General features: G+C 38.1%; 1 protein-coding gene across 1 annotated transcript in view; it reads right to left on the bottom strand.

Annotated features, from left to right (window-relative positions):
* Positions 1-18881, bottom strand: part of LOC122400497 (Down syndrome cell adhesion molecule-like protein Dscam2) — a 64886-nt gene that overhangs the window by 32185 nt on the left and 13820 nt on the right. The window contains exons 3-6 of the mRNA XM_043402009.1: positions 12827-12973; positions 12635-12752; positions 5240-5401; positions 1587-1870 (exon numbers count right to left, since the gene is read on the bottom strand). Of these exons, the coding sequence (XP_043257944.1) occupies positions 1587-1870; positions 5240-5401; positions 12635-12752; positions 12827-12973 (711 nt within the window). The remainder of the gene's footprint in view (positions 1-1586; positions 1871-5239; positions 5402-12634; positions 12753-12826; positions 12974-18881) is intronic.

Raw genomic sequence — 18881 nt, 5'->3', positions numbered from 1 at the left:
TACCCACGAAATCCTACGAACTTTCGAGAAAAAAATTCCTAATCGAAAATGTAATTTATGGCCAGAAATGTTGTCCGAAAAATGCGGATCTTTAAAATGTCATAACTTCTGAACGGATTGAAGGATTTTAATTTTCAAAAATGCAAACGACGCGTATTTTAATCAAGAATACGTAGAAATCGCAAAAATATGCAAAAAGTTGATCCTTGACCCCGCAAAATGAGAAAAACCCCATAAAAATGGTCCAATCTTCAAACAGCCATAATTCCTACAATAGTGAATATATTTCAATGAAACTTTTTTCTGAAGTAGAGTTCATAGGTACCTACAAAAAAGTATTGGCCAACTTTTTTGTAGGGCGTCAAACAAAATTATTAAAAATGAAAACCGAATTTTTAAGAAAAATCGACAGGGCGTCGGTGCCTAAATTATTCAGCGAAAAAAAAAAATTTCAAATCGTTCTAAAAAAATTATTTTCAGTTGCGGGAGTCAATTTCAATCATTTTTGGTCAATATATATACCCCCGAAATCCTACGCACTTTTGAGAAAAAAATTCGAGAATGTGTGAAATTTTTTAACAAAATTAAAAAATTTCAAACCATTCTGAAAAAATTATTTTCGGTTGCAGGGGTCGATTACAATCATTTTTGGTCATTACACATTCCCCCGAAATCTTGGGCATTTCGGAGAAAAAAATTCAGTACGGGCGGAACTTTAAACGTTAATAATTTCTTAACGAAGCCTCCATCAACAAATTGGTATTCTTGTATTTTTCCCGATTTTGTCCTCTAGAAGTAGTGCAAGCCTACAGTGCTTCATTAAAATCAAAGTTAGAACGGCTACTACCATAATGGATGTGCGCGCAAGATGTAAATCATCAAAATCTTGAAAACTGTAGGAGGCAATTTTAAAAAATCGCATACCAATGGATTTGGAATAAAATGCTCGTCATTTTTTGTCATTATGAAAATTTCAATAAAATGAAAAATTAAGTTAATAAATTTTTTTTTGTTATAAACAAATTGTATTTTTTTAAATTTTTTAATACCATGTTATTGTACATAAGAAACCATCAACCTCGCCCATTAACAATTTTTTTGTATGTCTTTCCGTTTTCGAGATAGCCGTTTCGAGCCAAAACTTCAAGGGGTGGTTTCACCCCTTAAACTCGAGTTACCGCAGCTAAAAAAAAATACGTGTCGATTATTTTTGGCTGCTTTATAAGTGTACAAAGTTTCATTAAAATCGAAGCCGGACCGTTCGCGATGGTTCCTTGTAAGTCGCATGTCAAGGGGTTAAAGGAAAGTCGATTTCCATTTACCAATTTGGTAAAAATAATTCACACAGAGACAAAGTAACTAGTTAGCTATTGCATTAAAGTGCAAAATAATTTAAAAAAAAAAAAATACTATATAGAATTGAATGCATGAAAACGTGGCTCGTAAGTTTGAATGTTACAGGACTCGTGTAATTTTGTATCAATCGCGATAGAATTCTTACGGGGTATTAAACAAATTCTTATCGAATAGATATTAAATAAAATCGATCTAGTTTTCTAGTCTAAGATGAAACGTATCTGGCTTACCGCCCAATTGAAGTTCGGCGGCGGATTGTGCAGTGTCGCCTTCCGCCCGTCTGACTATACACTGGTACATTCCACGATCTTCTCTGCCAATACCGTTGAGCCTCAATAATTCCGATTGTCTACCAGTTCCCGGCAGCTGCCGACCGTCCTTGTACCAAGTAACAAAGTGAGGTCCTGCTTGCGGATGCGTGCTGACCTCGCATCTAAATTCGGCATTACCGCCCAAATGGACGCTGAGCAACGGCGGGGTCACTTCCACGTGCAACGGAGCAGTAACGATGAGCCTGAAGAACACGTTCCTTTATATGTACCTCGAGCCCGGACCGGGAAATGTGCAGGGACTCTCGTGAAACGGGAGCTTAATTTCCGGGGTTGAGTTCAGCACACCGAAAAGGTTCGCGGAAACACTTGTCCCTATCCGATCTTACCCGAAGACCGTTCAAAGACGTTACTGCTGACTTTATTATAATAATTCAGTGTCCATGTAACCAAACTGATTCTCCTCAAACGAACGTAACGATCCTCGTGTACGATATTACTGACTCTTTCGGAAGAATAGTTTGGGAATAAAATATAGAGGATCGGTCAATAGATATTATTACTACTTGTAATTGCTATCATTGCGAAAAATGTTTCGTATCGAATGGTTCCCATACGAGGGTTATCAATATTTTTTTTTTAAATAGGATCGTGTTCAAGAATTAACTCATTCTCTGGCCACCACGACGCTCATCAGCAGCACCTTTCGAGCACGCTTTATGCTCGAGAAGTATAGCTGGCCCCGCTCACTGCGCGATGCGCCCAAAACCGATTTTGGGCATTTGCACATAATTGATATGCGCGCGCACCGATCCTCCATTTGCCTGCCGGTCAAAACCTCGTGGTGACCAAGAGCGCGGCCATTGTCACGGTCTTGTTCTAACAGCGATCGTGAAATTCTATACAAGTGTGCTTTAAAGTTTGTTCTGTTCTCAAGTTCTTTGATCTTGTTTCATGCAATTCACTCGCACTCTTTAATTAATGCTTACGCTCAAAGGCTTACGCGTTATGTATTTGTCCAACATATAAAATTAGTTATTCTCATCTCTCACACTCATCAGGAAATGGCGATCAATGATATCATAATTTCCTTAAAGATCTCATAATAGCCGCTCATTTCTCACGAGTCGATTATATTTGAACGTCGTGTTAATAATTGCAAATTAAAGACCTTGTTCAACATTTTGCACCATACTCATTTTTTGCGAACCCATCCACCTAACCGACATCCTCAAAATCACAGTCCCCAATTTCAAACAGATCGTATATTTTTTTATCGCACCATTCATCTATTGTGTCAGAATAAAAAAATATTTTGAAGATATTTTAATTGCAATATCGTTAGGAAATCGAGGTGGCAATATCTAGCGATTCATCTTGTATAAAGAGTCTCTAAGATTTTAACCCTTTATAGATCACTGTGTCTAAAGTAGAATACTTATTATGCAGGGTGTTCGGCCACCCCTGGGAAAAATATTAATGGGAGATTTTAGAGACCAAAATAAGACGAAAATCAAGAACACCAATTTTTTGATCGAGGCTTCCTTGAAAACTTATTAACGTTTAATGTTCCATAACGACCAGAAATTTTTTCGGCGAAATTAAAAAATTTCAAATCAGTCTGGAAAAATTATTTTCAGTTGCGTGGGCCAATTACAATCATTCTTGGTGAATAGACATATCCACGGAATCCTACGTAGTTTCGAGAAAAAAATTCGAGTAAGTGCTGAAAGTTTTGGGTGAAAAAAAGAATTTCGAATCGTCTTGGAAAAATTATTTTCAGTTGCAGGGGGCAATTACAAGCATTTTTGGTAAATAGACATACCCTCAAAATCCTACGCACTTGTGAGAAAAAAAATTTTATTAATAATTTTGTTAATAACTTTTTAACAAAGCCTCAATCAACAAATCGGTATTCTTGATTTTCATCTTATTCTGGCCTTTAGAATCGCCCATTAAAATTTTTCCCAAGGGTGGCCGAACGCCTTGTATACAGGGTGTTCGGCCACCTCTAGCAAAAATTTTAATGAGCGATAGTAGAGTCCAAAATAAGACGAAAATCAAGAATACTAATTTGTTGGTGGAAGCTTCGTTAAAAAGTTATTAACGTTTAAAGTGTCGCTCTTACTGAATTTTTTTCTCGAAAATGCGCAAGATTTCGGGGGTATGTCTATTCACCAAAAATGACTGTAATTGAACCCTACAACCGAAAATAATTTTTCCACAACGATTTGCAATTTTTTAATTTTCTCGAATAATTTCACACATTCTCTATTTTTTTTCTCGAAAGTGGGCAGGATTTCGTGGGTATGTCTAATGACAAAAACTGATTGTAATTGACCCCCGCAACCGAAAATAATTTTTCCACAACGATTTGCAATTTTTTTTCTCCGTTGAAAAATTTAGGCACCTAATTGGATTTTCAGTAAGGAATTTTTTTCTCGAAAGTGCGTACGATTTCGGAGGTATGTGTAATGATAAAAAATGATTGTAATTGATCCCCGCAACCGAAAATAATTTTTTTAAAACGATTTGAAAAATTTTTTTTCGCCGAAAAATTTCAGCACCTACTCGATTTTTTTTCTCGAAAGTAGATAGGATTTCGGAGGTATGTGTACTCACCAAAAATGATTGTAGTTGACCCCCGCAACCGAAAATAATTTTTCCAGAACGATTTGAAATTTTTGAATTTAATTGTTAATAACTTTTTAACGAAGCTTCCATCAACAAATTAGTATTCTTGATTTTCGTCTTATTTTGGCCTCTACTATCGCTCATTAAAATTTTTGCTAGAGGTGGCCGAACACCCTGTATATTTTTTAATTATCTTATATCCCACGTTAGTTGAATTAAAAATTTGTGTTTACTGATATTTACCTTTCAATTTAGTCATCAATGCCCATACAGAACAATACTTTTCAGAATATAATTTACGAGTTTCAAATAACTACAATTTTGAACGAAACATAGAAACGTTGAAGTTTGTTCGCGCGAAAACTGACGTTTATTTTGTTTATTTGCGAGTAGCCGAGCGCCTCGATTCCGTATTAATATTTTATTCCTCCACGGTTAAAGTATTTAATTAAATCAGAAATGTTTGAAAAGGCGTAGCGAGACTATAGAAAACCAGCTCTTTATTGTTTCGCGATTGTTTGTCCGGACCGAAATGAAATTTTTGAAAATTGACAACTTTTTTTTAAGCACAACGGAGTAACAGCAATTTTCGGTTCACTTGTCTCTTTATTACCGGTAAGGAAAATACACGTTGAAAATTTCTAACAATAGTGTACACCGACACGGGCAAACAACTTCGATATAAAAACAGCTGTATAATTTAGGAAGGAGGTCAGATGGGAGAAACGTTTGCATAAACTTTCCTTATTACTCTTCTGTGCTGAATTCAGCTCCAAAGTTACATTCGGGTATTATGCTACGCACCCCTCCGTAAACTTAATTAAAATAAATTAAAACTATCTTCTGTCAAGGGACGAAACATATAATTTCGCGAACGATACTGTCGTAGGGTATTTTATTCAAAACGAAACGAAGGTTTTTTTATAAAGACTTTCACGTTGTGTAATCTTTATTTAAAAGTGCATGCAATTAATTTTTACCGAATTTCGGCGCTGGCTTCGCCTCCGGGATTAGCCGCGGAGCAACGATAAATTCCACTATCTTCTAACGTCACAGCTTCGAGGGCCAGGACGGAACCGAGCAATCTGGTTCTTGGTCCGGAGAGTACCAGCATTGGCTCGGAACCAGTTTGTGCGTACCATCTGAAAATTAGACAAAATTCGACCATTTATTTCTCGGGCATGAAAGTCTCACTATCCGTTCTATTCGTAGAAACAGTTCCTTCGTTTCTTGTCGCAGAGAACATCCGCGCGCTAAAAGAATTGTTTCTCGTACAAAATAATCAATGGTCCGGTAAACGATGTTCAGGTCGCTGCCTCTGATCCATTTCAATGACCTTTCTCAGAGATTGTTTCGACCCTCCTTTTATCCTTTCAGTTTTTATTAATTAGATTTCTTTCTAGATTGCTTTCTATCGATACAAATACTACTTGGAATTATTCGAAAAAATAAATCACAGTCATCGTACGATTTTTAGTTCATCTTTCAGCGTTTATTTCTTTTCTTACACTGTTTAGCAACGAATGAAAATTTGTTTATACGTTATTCTATTTCTTAAGTTTAAATTTCTTACGAAGAGAGATGATTTCTTATCTCGTATATCGTTAAGAAATTTTCCACCATTCTATTTTTAAGTAGTCTCGTAGGAAGCTGATTCAACGATTCTACGTTGGATCGTTTTCAGAAAGTCTTCTGTCCACGCGTTGCTCAGTACCAGTCCTCGTCTCTCTCTGAGTTTCTTCAACTGTGCCAAATTTCGACCCTTTGAGCTTTGTCTTCGTTCCAGGGAAGATGAAAGCTCTTCCCATTTTCTTGGTTTGGCCATCCGTGATATTTTCATCGTCTCTAGGACGAGAACGAAGCTCAAAGAGATTTGGCGCAGTTGAAATGATTCAAGAAGAGACGAAGATCGAAGCTAGAGGACTTTCACTGTTCCATCGATGACAAGATCGCTGTGATCTCGAGCTGACTGTTTCAATTATTCACGAAGAATTTAGTTTCACAAGCCGTGAAGACTAATTTACGACGTTACTACTCTGCTCTTTTTGTTTAAAACGTATTTTAAAGTTTTCATAAAAGAAAAAAACAGATATTAACCCCTTGCACTACTCTGAAATTCGGAAGAATACCATAAGAATACCCATACGCCCGAATGATCGGAACTTGAAACACGATATGTCGATCGACGGAATATCGATATTTATGAGTTCGACTCGTGATTTTCATGTTTGACGTGAAATTGAACAACGAGCCTGACTCGTGATATACAAGTTTGGCCTAAAATTTTCATCACGAGTCAGACTCGTGAAAATAGTGCAAAGGGTCGAATACCGAATAAAACAAAAAATATGTATCGACGCGCATAAAAGAACAGTTTTGTCCGGCTGGTACCTCTAATCGCGACGCTGTGGGTCTCCCGTCTCCCAGGTTTTGAAATAATTCCCGTTGTCTCGATAAAGTTCGCGCGTTTCCGTGTTCGTCGGCCGCGTCAGCTATCCCAATTTACCCGGAGAGCACTATCGTGGGTGCCCCGACGAGGAATAATTTTTCATCGAAAGGCAAAGCGGGCGGAGAGGCAGTCCGGGACGCGGAGGGGTAGCTTCAATTTCACTGGCTTTCGGGTACGCCGACCTAGAAACGACATCGAGTCGCATCCACCGCGAGCATTTATCCCCGAGATTCCCCGCTTTCTTTTGCCTCTTCCCACCGACTTCTTGACAGCCTTCGGTCCGACTTCGGTCCTCGAACCGCTTCGGACGGATCTCCGTTTCTTTTCCCCCTCTTTTATACGGGGGGCTTTCCCCCCATCCTCTTCGTCTCCTCTTCCATTCTCGTCGTTGCTTCGAACCACGACGCCCCGAAGTTGTCGCGAAAAATTATATTCGAATTACGGGGGTAACCACTCTTCGAACCGGTTCGAAGTTCGTTCGTGATCCGCACGAGCGATCGAAACTTTTCGTACTCGAGGAGGATTCCAGCGATCGAAGGGGGTCCTTCTATCGAGCAAAGCTGCTCGTTATGCCATCAATTTCGCGGCAATCACGTACGATGGCTTCGATTTGTACACGATCTAAATTACCAGCTAACTAGACCGAGTTTGCCGCCTGAATCGGCGTGCAGTTTCTCTTGCAACGATTGATCCGAAGCGTTCTAATCCGTTTGACATCGCTCCCACTAACGACCCTTTCATCGCCCGTTATGGGAAATAATTATTTTAGGGGCCACATGGCCTCGAACAGATACCCAAAGTAACGATACCCATGAAACTTTTTTACTTTGGCCACGTAATAATTATTATTTTTCTGGCGCACTCGACCGATCTTTGTTTTGCACCACTGAATGTTAAATGCCTTCAAATATATTAAAATTCAAATTTTGTAATATTGTTATCGCCTTTTTTAACAAACATTTCGTTCGAATATTGTTTGTTGTCGTGAATATGGGAATTAAAAGTGAACTGTTCGATTTGCCTTGAAACTTTTCTACCTGGCCACGTAATAATTATTTGTTACGATGGAAACTTTTTTTCTGGTGCACGCGACCGATCTTTGTTTTGCATCACTGAATGTTAAGTGCTTTCAAATATATTGAAATTCAAATTTTGTAATATTGTTATCGCCTTTTTTAACAAACATTTCGTTCGAATATTGTTTGTTGTCGTGAATATGGGAATTAAAAGTGAACTGTTCGATTTGCCTTGAAACTTTTCTCTCCGGACACGTAATAATTATTATTTACCATCGAAGCTATATGTAATATCAATATTACCTCTTTTAAGAAATATTTCGTTCCAATATCGTTTGTTATCGTGAATATGAAGACTAAAAGTGGATATGAATGTAAACTTGTTGAATTAATTATCCTAACAATTCCACGGTTTATCGATTATTTTTCAAATGCATTATCATCTATGATAATGCACTCGACCGATCTTCGTTTTGCACCACTGAATGTTAAATGCTTTCAAATATATTGAAATTCAAATTTTGTAATATTGTTATCGCCTCTTTTAACAAACATTTCGTTCGAATATTGTTTGTTGCCGTGAACATGGGAATTAAAAGTGAACTGTTCGATTTGTCCTGAAACTTTTCTCTCTGGCCACGTAATAATTATTATTTACCATCGAAGCTATATGTAATATCAATATTACCTCTTTTAAGAAATATTTCGTTCCAATATCGTTTGTTATCGTGAATATGAAGACTAAAAGTGGATATGAATGTAAACTTGTTGAATTAATTATCCTAACAATTCCACGTTTTATCGATTATTTTTCAAATGCATTATCATCTATGATAATGCACTCGACCGATCTTCGTTTTGCACCACTGAATGTTAAATGCTTTCAAATATATTGAAATTCAAATTTTGTAATATTGTTATCGTCTCTTTTAAAAACATTTCGTTCGAATATTGTTCGTTGCCGTAAACATGGGAATTAAAAGTGAACTGTTCGATTTGTCCTGAAACTTTTCTCTCCGGCCACGTAATAATTATTATTTACCATCGAAGCTATATGTAATATCAATATTACCTCTTTTAAGAAATATTTCGTTCCAATATCGTTTGTTATCGTGAATATGAAGACTAAAAGTGGATATGAATGTAAACTTGTTGAATTAATTATCCTAACAATTCCACGGTTTATCGATTATTTTTCAAATGCATTATCATCTATGATAATGCACTCGACCGATCTTCGTTTTGCACCACTGAATGTTAAATGCATTCAAATATATTGAAATTCAAATTTTGTAATATTGTTATCGTCTCTTTTAAAAACATTTCGTTCGAATATTGTTTGTTGCCGTGAACATGGGAATTAAAAGTGAACTGTTCGATTTGTCCTGAAACTTTTCTCTCTGGCCACGTAATAATTATTATTTACCATCGAAGCTATATGTAATATCAATATTACCTCTTTTAAGAAATATTTCGTTCCAATATCGTTTGTTATCGTGAATATGAAGACTAAAAGTGGATATGAATGTAAACTTGTTGAATTAATTATCCTAACAATTCCACGTTTTATCGATTATTTTTCAAATGCATTATCATCTATGATAATGCACTCGACCGATCTTCGTTTTGCACCACTGAATGTTAAATGCTTTCAAATATATTGAAATTTAAATTTTGTAATATTGTTATCGTCTCGTTTAAAAACATTTCGTTCGAATATTGTTTGTTGCCGTGAACATGGGAATTAAAAGTGAACTGTTCGATTTGTCCTGAAACTTTTCTCTCTGGCCACGTAATAATTATTATTTACCATCGAAGCTATATGTAATATCAATATTACCTCTTTTAAGAAATATTTCGTTCCAATATCGTTTGTTATCGTGAATATGAAAACTAAAAGTGGATAAGAATGTAAACTTGTTGAATGAATTATCCTAACAATTCTACGGTTTATCGATTATTTTTCTAATGCATTATCATCTATCCTCATCCTAAGACTTTTTAGAATAAATTCTGTAAAACGTAAAATTCATTCACTGTCAGCCAGATCGAAAATAGCCAATTTCTACCAAATTGCCACAAACAATGTTGTTCTATAAATCGTGTATTTTTAAAATCCATACGTTCGAATTCGCGGCTAATTTCTAAAGGTCTCGCGATAAGCGTTTTGTACCACCGCACAGTGTGTCCAGCAATGGGCAAAAGTTAACAAACTAAAGTCCATGTTTTATAAACTCTTATATTCCAAAATGTTAATAAAGGAACGTAGATTTCAGCACTATCCATAAGTTTTACTGAATTTACCAATTTGTTTGTGGAAAATGATGTAAACATATGCCATTTACCGAAAATTTGTGTTTTTAATTTGATTTTTGCAAGTTGTGTACACTATTATAGTACCTTCCGAACTGCTAAACAATCTTTTTACAATATTAACAATTGATCCCAATTTTTTACGTTAAACGTTTATCAACTTTGAATTGAGTTTAAAAAAAAATACCAAAAAATACCTCCATGATTTGTCGCATATTAATTTAGGGCACATTAAACTTTAATTCAACGCTAATTTTAGCTGCTCGAATTTGCCCGAAACAGAGAAAATGATCAAAATCATTATTGCAATTACTGATACCTGCTCCGAATCAGAATCGGAATCAATCTAATAAAAAAATGTTCTTCTATTTATTTACAAGATAAGAAATTGTATCTGTATCTATTTCATATTTTAATCAAAAAGGAATAAAGGAAAAACATTAGACAGATGCAAAGTTATGATTTTCTTCTCGAATACCCATATACTGGAAATGATCGTTACGATACTTCAGGCACTTCCTCTAAGCCAATCAAAAAACTTTTCGAACAAAATTTACACAACAATCGCTTGACAAGAAATTGCAATAGTAAAAATTAGCGAAACAATTTTTATGCAATAAAAAATCAAGGTCGATTCAATTTTTTTTAACAAAAATGTATAATTTTTGTGCATCACTTGATGCATCTTTCTATTGTCTTCGAAGAAGTGTAAGAGGTCTTAGGTCGAAAATTGACTAGTTTAGAAGGTATGATTTTTGTTCTGAATTCCCATTTACGCGACACACTGTGACCCGTACGTCGCCTTGGTCACCGATATTGCCAATAAATTTTTATCCTTTCTGTTTCTTGTCTAGCGCATATACATAGATAGGCGGCCACTGGGAAAAAGGGGATCCGGAAATCCCAGGAGAAAAAGAGGGTCCGGAGTAGAAGGCTCCTCGTAGACCTCGACCGACATGGAGAGTTTCCGATTGTGCACCGCTCGCGAGGTTTCACGTTCGAGTGCTCCCACTTTTCCTCGATCAAAGTCGCGCCCAGTCCTTATTCCTTCACTTACCGTCTACCTCGAATATTCCCGTCTTCAATCTTCCTTTGGCTCTTTTCCCTCCTTTCTGTCTCCCTTTTCAAGTCCCCCATCCGCACCCCCTCCAAGAAACGGTCGTAATTTTTTCGTCGTTTCTTTTTTTTTCCCAACCCCTCCCCGAAAGAAGAAACGACAGATTAGAGGAAAACGCGCTCTGCTTTTTCTCGTGTTTTCTCGCGTTCTCCTTTTATCGTCTTCCCGAGCGTCCCAAAAGCGCCGAGAGCTGACGCAAGCTGCTCTTCGCGCGCGAGACGATAGATGCGAAATGTATCTGGAACGTACGCTTCAAAGGTACAAAGACGCAGCGCGATGTTTCGTGCACGGCACACCTTTGAGACAATATTATCGAGGCATCGTGCGACATTTGGGAATTTCGAAAATCTCGTTAAAAGCGATCATCCGCCTACGAAATTATTTTTAGCAAATTTTATCTCCTTTCAAAGTACCGCTTGAAACCCTCGTTGGAAAATAAATGGTGAAAGTAGTGGATTTTAATACGAGTTTAGGAGCGTTTAGGTGATACGAAAGTTTTCGAGGAAGTTAGGACGAGCGACTGTTCGCTGGACGATAAAGATCCTCGAGATTTCCACTGTCCAGGTTCTGTAAAGTGCGGTTTGCGGACGTGGCCCTCTGATAAATGATTCTGCCAGCGAAACAGCGCCGTTGGCGAGGAGTCAAAATCATTTTCTGATAGGACACATGTTGCACTCGGGCGGATCTTTCTCCGAAAATAGTATTTAAATTCGATTTCGACGTTTAACAATTTTATCTCGGGGCCTGCATTCTCCATGTAGCGATTATAAATTGTCAAAATGCTTTATATCAAATTAAATAATCAATTTTTTAAATTAAATTGCAAACTAAACGAGAAATTGAATAAAATCAAAAAATCGCTACAATGTACAGCTACCGGATAAAACCCGGAAATTACGAAAACCGAATAAAGTCTAATTCGGTACACGACAAATAAATTCCTCGAAAATGTACGACGAAAGTTTCGAGCAAGTATTATCGCGAGTTTCCGAGACATAGAAAATTATGCAAATTGGTTTAAATAGCGTAACGATAGATGGTGCGCTTAAAAGTTTTTGCCACGCCGTGAGCGTATGATCCCACGCTCGACTATAAGACGGTTAAGAAAATTACCATTACCTTATCTTTTCACGAATATTGTGCACTCGTTAACGCGAAATAGTCGACGAACGATGGGAGATAAATTTTTTTAGAATTCTAGACGGGTCGATTTCGATCGTTGCATCGGCGATTTGCTAACACGTCATTAAATTCGTTCGGTGCGGTTTGCAATAATGGCAACATTAAATTCGAGAAACAAACGGCGCATCGGGTTTCGATCGCGCGATTAATTATCGCTGATATTATTGTAATTGCATTAATTTATATTTGCACAGTCAATTAATCGATTTCGCGAACAAAAGTGGAGCTATCTCGGGCAGCTCGTGACCCTGGCTATTGGACGAGATTTCTTTAATCAATCTTCGAGATGGAAACTCACCGATATTCGGGAGTGGGACAGGCCTGCGCCACGCAGACCAACGACGTTGATTCGTCTTGGGCGACGTGAACCACGCCAGAATTTTCAAGAATCACCGGTGGCATTACCCCTCTGTGATCTGCAAAAAGGTCGGAAGAAGTCGATTAACGCCGCGTGTAATTGCAAAAAACGCGATCTCACCGCGAAACCCACCCGCTATCCTGACGTTCGCCACGGAGCTTACGACGACCTGTCTGGTGAGACGATGCATCGTTCGGCACCTGTAACCGTGTATCTGGTCGCTGAACTCCAGACTGTGGACCAGGAGTTCACCGGTAGGCAGCAGATGAAATTTCCCATCTGTAATTACAGAAAAATTATAATATTTTACTGATTTTGTCGTGCCGAACTACGATCAGCAGTTCTAAAAAAATTTAAAAAAAACGTCTCGTTCGCTGTGTTAGCAATTAAATAGAGAATATCACGAAGGATATCTTTGAAAAATATTTTAAAATTAAATATCGCCCGTAGTCGGAGCATTTTGAAAATCTATTTCCACCGAAACAATGTCGCCTAGAAACAATTTTGTCGCAGATTTTCGATTTGTTTTTTCGCGTAAAATCACTAGTTTTCCAATCGCCCCCCCTCCTCCCTGCAGATTGTTTTAGTAATCAATTTCGTTGTAAGTCACAACTGGAACGGTTTGTGATCGTGTTTAAACTTTTTGCCGGGCGAACGGAACCGTCGATTACAATTTCGACGACGAAAACGACGAGAACCATCGCTCGTAGCGTCAAATGCGATTAAATGGTCCCTCTGGCGATGATACTCCAGGCGTGTCATTTGAACGAGGGACCACGAATTTCACAGTCGACGTTTACGCCCTTCCAGCGGTAATACAGGATGACCCACTGAAATTAGAGTACCTTGAAATCTTTGCTGTTTAACACGTTGACTGCCACATCAAAACCGTACAACTTTTTACGAGACGACAACTTGGATTTTAAACAACTGTAAACTGCATAACTTAAAATTTGTCTTCGGTACTTATTTTCGTAACCACGTTAAACTTCGTCCTATACAAATTTATTTAACATTTCAATTTCAATTTTAGAATAAATTGTTTTAATTCTATAGTTGGAAAATTTTGTCAGAGTGTTAGTCAGAGTGTTAAATAACACGAATATTACCAGCAAATATACTATGATTCTGAATGGAATATAAGTAGTTTTTTTAACTAGTTTTGTCTTCTAGCTATAAAATAATCTTGCAATTACAACGCTAGTTTGTTTCTTGCGGCTGCAACTTACTGCTGCCCCGAGAAATTGGTATATAAAAGTACCGTTCGAATGCCTATCGATTGTATTTTCTGTCCAGTCCGCATCCACAAAGCCGATTAGTTCTCGTTGACTGTATATCCAAATTTCGACAGCTCATTTAACCGGCTTAATGGAAATCGTGTTAGTCTTGTTAAATAGAGGCTAACAGACTATCAAAGTAAAAAAAATTTCATGAAATAATCATCGTCGGCGACGTCAAAAACATTTAATAGAATTGTTGTGAATTAAATTATCCCAGTAATTTACTTACTGTTCGTAATATTTCAATAAACAGTCTAGTAACGCGTATTAAAAATATGAAAACTTTGGGCGCGTGCAGTTCCGAAATTGCTCATGTTTTATCCATAACTGAGCCATCGTTAGAAGCGGTGAACCTTCCCCTTTAAAATGGTTTTTGGTTTTTGGCGATCCGACTTACCGTTTTCGAGATATCGTAATTTATGTAAAGGGGTAATTTTTCTAATTTGTCTATCTCTGTCTTCGTCTGACGCGTCGCTCCGGACCTCTCTTTCTCGTACGTGACTCGTGACTCTCGTGGCCCAGTGATCTAGTTTCTCTGAGCACGTGCGGTCAACGGCCTTAACGAGGCAGTAGTAAGAATGTAAACAAACGCTTCGGACCCTTATATCTCCGTAACTAGCCACCGCATCGACTTGAAACAAAAATCGCTATATCTTCGTAACTAATAAAGCTATCGACTTGTTCGAACGCTCATTTTAAAGGGCTTTTCATCCTCTATCTCCTGAGTGTAACAACTATTATAATTTACGCTGTCTTCCATATTTATTTCGTCGTTTACTTTGACGCTTCACAGGGGGTTCATCCTAACAGTCGATTTTTGAGTCATTTACACTAATCCGACGAAAAAATGTTTGAAATAAAAGTGAACAAGTACCTCGACGAGAACAAAGTGGAGTAATAAAAATGTCGAAAAACTGTTTCATTCGATAAGACGAGTCACCTTGACTGTTTTAAATAGCATGTATTTTTTACTTCCTATCGTCACGGCTAATGAAAAAACGAATTCAACAATCTCAATGACTTTCGAATTAATTTTAGCTTGGAAATTCTCGAAAGATAATTTTCCTACGCATTAACGAACACGTGACTCGTCTTCCTCGATGGTATAACATTTTCGTTAGCAACTCCCTATTATTTCAAATAACAAAATTATTAATACCCTCGCAATGGACCGTTACGTATAACACGCAATTTCCTAAGTCTCTGTAATATTCATATTTGCCGTATACCACGGTAATTGGTACCGACATTTTCCAATAAACCGGGACTCCAGCTCGGAATTATCTTTAATAACTCGGAACCATCGATGCGACACCGGTGCCCCCGGCTTGCGATACTTTACCCGAACGGTTTTACCGTTATGATAATTATGCTAATTCCGAGATTTCCAGCGACCTGTTCCTGGATGACGCCAGATACGATCTCTTCGTTCTTGCGCGGCTTAATCCCTGCTCGTACCTTAGATAAGCCGGAGCAACGTTAATGACGGCAGTTATCCTAAACATTCACGAACGCTTCGCGAATCCTCCTTCGCCGCTGGGGGAATCTTTAACGTAGTTCACGAATCGTCCAAGGGAGGTCCTACCGTCGGTTTCTCCTTTTCTTCCCGTTTTTCTTTGCACCTGTTATTCTTATCTCGTTACTCTTCCCCGTTTGGCTCGCCCATTTTACCGACTTAATCTCTTATTCATTACTCTCCCAAGGTTTCTTCTTCCCGTTTCTTCATTGTCTTCCTTCACAACCATCAATGTTACTATATCTTGCAGGTTTCTTAACAAACATTCGTCACTCCCTGGTATCTCGATTTCCTTGCTTCTTCACTCTTGGCATTGTAGACGTGCAAATAACACGTGGCAACGTTCTTTTGTCGGAAACCTCGATGAATCTCTACGAGCCACCTTCGTTATCTCTAAAAAGCAACAGTTTTTATCCAAATCCGAGTTCGTGGAACGCTCGAAGAACTCCATAAATTTGTCTACAATTGTACCCACAGCGCACGAGGGTTGACATTCAAGTTTATCTGCTATCTTCCTCGTTCGTTTCTTCTCCTAAAATGTAATCCGGCTTCCTTGGTATCTCGTTGTTAATTTAAACCGCGATCTCTCTTATCTCGTTTCCCACGCTTCTGCCTCTATCGCCGACTATTTTCGACTCTCGTCGCTTTAATTTCCTTTCTTCCCTCCCTAACTGCGGTGTCTTGTTAGCGACCGTCTCTATCTAGACTCTCCCGTGCACGTTATTGTATCTACGTGCAGGAGTAGATTCGGCCACGAGACATTAGCACAGCTAAGACTGGCTGAGATAAGCGGCCCACCTAAATAGCGATTGTCGGCCAAGTCAGCCGGCTTGGATGGGTTATGTAGTTTCGGTATTACACTCGATGTTACTACCTAGGCTCATCCCCTTGGTTCTATTCAAGGTAGATAGGCCACGTATGTACCTTATGTATAACCGTACATATGTACATATACACGTCCATGTACGAAACAAGGGAGGGGGAGACCGACGCCGGCTACCTCGAATTACGTGTAGTCTGACCATGGCGCTATTAGTAAGATGGATATGTTACGCTTAGAGTAATATGTTGAAACTGGTGTCGCAAATCCAAATATGTTGTCGACGAACGATAATTTAAAAACAAGATCGCCGAATTCGCGAGGCATCGGTCGCGATCAATAAAACTCGAAGAAAGAAAATTGCTCAAACGGTTCGTAAATACCAAGGATTTACAGTGACCAACGATTAATATTCTTGGATTCATGATTTTTAGCGCGTCAAGTTTCTCAAATATTACTACTTATTGTTAGAAGAAGAAATCGTTCGAACGGTTCGTAAATACCAAGAATTTTCAGTGACCAACGATTCGAAAATATTTTTGGATTTATGATTTCTGGCGTGTTAAGTGAGTTTCTCGAATGCTGTCGTTTAGAAGGAATTCAACGATCGTGAACCCGGTTTCTCGAGCGGAGGAGACCGTAGATACGCGGAACGTCCAACGCGCGGATCGATCCACTGTTTCGAAAAGGAAACCCTTCCGACGAAACATACAGATATTGGAAACGAATGTTTGCTTTTGTAGTCACGCGAATTCTTTCGCAGCGGAGGAGAGAAAAGGGAAATACAAACAAAAATAGTCGAAAGGGAACAACGAAACGTCTCCCGTTCATTTTATTGCGAATCGTATCGAGTCGTCGATACGGTAGCGACGGTATATGCATTTTTATATTATTTTCCCCATTGAGACCCGGCCGGTCGACGCGCACAATGTTCTCCGGCAATTTATACCCGGGTAAAGAAATTAAATAAACATACTTATAACGTTTCTTTCACGGTTTTCGATTCGCGCGATGAAATCGCGGGAAACGAAACGCAAAACAATAACGTTTTATCTTTGTCCGAGCTTTAACGAGTCGCGACCGGTCGTTAAAGAATTAATTCAAACGCGTTACAGCAACTTGTACGTGGAATGACAATTCAATTGGCGTGCTCCCGAGCGTAGCAATTAAAACTTCTCGGTAATTTAGCGAGAAAATTTTAAATGCGTCGCGTCTTTAATAATGTACGGATTCGATAAAAATATTTCACAATTTTCCTATTCGACCGGGCGGACGTCGAATCGTCGGATTCGAAGACTTCGTATTCGTACTCCTATTGAATATCAAGTCCTTGCTAACGTCTTAATCAACTAGTTTATACGCACACGTACGTCGACGCGAGCGTGAAAATTTCAATGTTCATTTCATTAGCAGATGTTGTTTTGAATGCTCGTTTACCTGAAAACCGTTCGCAAGCGATTGTTCGCGCTCTCTAGTGTTTGTTCCCATTCGCTAATTGGCCTCGGTGAATGTGTTTTTATACTCGTTTTGTTTCGAGAACCATGCAATTTCACGAGTTACTTTGCAATATCCGACCCAAGCCGATGCTTATTATTTATATTTGTTTTTATGCACACGCTGTTATTCATCGTAAAAGGATCGAAAGCACAACGTCGTAAAATTAAGGGGCCTTTCTACTTCGTGGGATTTAAAAAAATGAATTTTTTTTGCATTTTCTATTAGCACGTAGTCTCGAAAATATATCTACCAAATATTAAATTGAAATTTGAAAAACTAACGAAGTTATAGCCTGCTATAACTATAAGAACTGGACGTGAAACTTAAAAGCTGTTTTCCTCGAAACTACATTTTTCAGCACTGCGTATGTGATAACAAAAAAACTATTCAAGATATCAACATGAAATTTATACAGTATCTTTAGAACTGGTCTCTCTATAGCATGAACTAGGATAATTGCGATATATGCAATACTTTTTCTTTTATTAACAAAAAAAGCAATCGAATATATGAAAATATTCAGTATTTTTTCGTAAAATAGCTACCATTTTGCCATTTTTTGTTTTTTTGAAAAGATCCTAGTTCGTGCTATAACCACACTCATCTATATTAAGAATATAGTTGGATTTTGGATTTCGGACAACTTGTTCGCAAGATATCACATACAGAGTCGGGCGCCATTCGTAAAAATTGTTGTTTGTTGATCAACAAAAACGGCGTAATCAATAGATATTATGAGCTGCAAAAATTCGTAAATATAGCTAAATATATAATAAATGTATCTACAAACCCCGGGATCAATCGCTCTTTAATAACCCGCAAAAAAAGAATCGCAAAGAAACATGTATTTTTCGTGCCTGCAAGGTAGAACAGCCCTTTAAGAATTGCTATGGCGTAGATGTATCGAATGAACAAAAAAATATCGCAGTCGAAAAGTAATCCACGAAACTGATCCACGGAATCGACGAAGATTTAAGATATATTCGACCGTCGAAGAAATGAAGATGGACGGTTCAGCGTGTGTGTGTGTGTGTGTGTTCACGCACACGTGCGCCGAAGATGAATTGCCCGGGC

This window comes from Colletes gigas, unplaced genomic scaffold (assembly GCF_013123115.1).
Source record: "Colletes gigas isolate AHSC1104 unplaced genomic scaffold, ASM1312311v1 Colletes_gigas_Sc00018, whole genome shotgun sequence".
Classification (NCBI taxonomy): Eukaryota; Metazoa; Arthropoda; class Insecta; order Hymenoptera; family Colletidae; genus Colletes; species Colletes gigas.
Note: the sequence above shows the minus strand (reverse complement) of the source record. Positions and strands in the feature narration are given on the sequence as shown.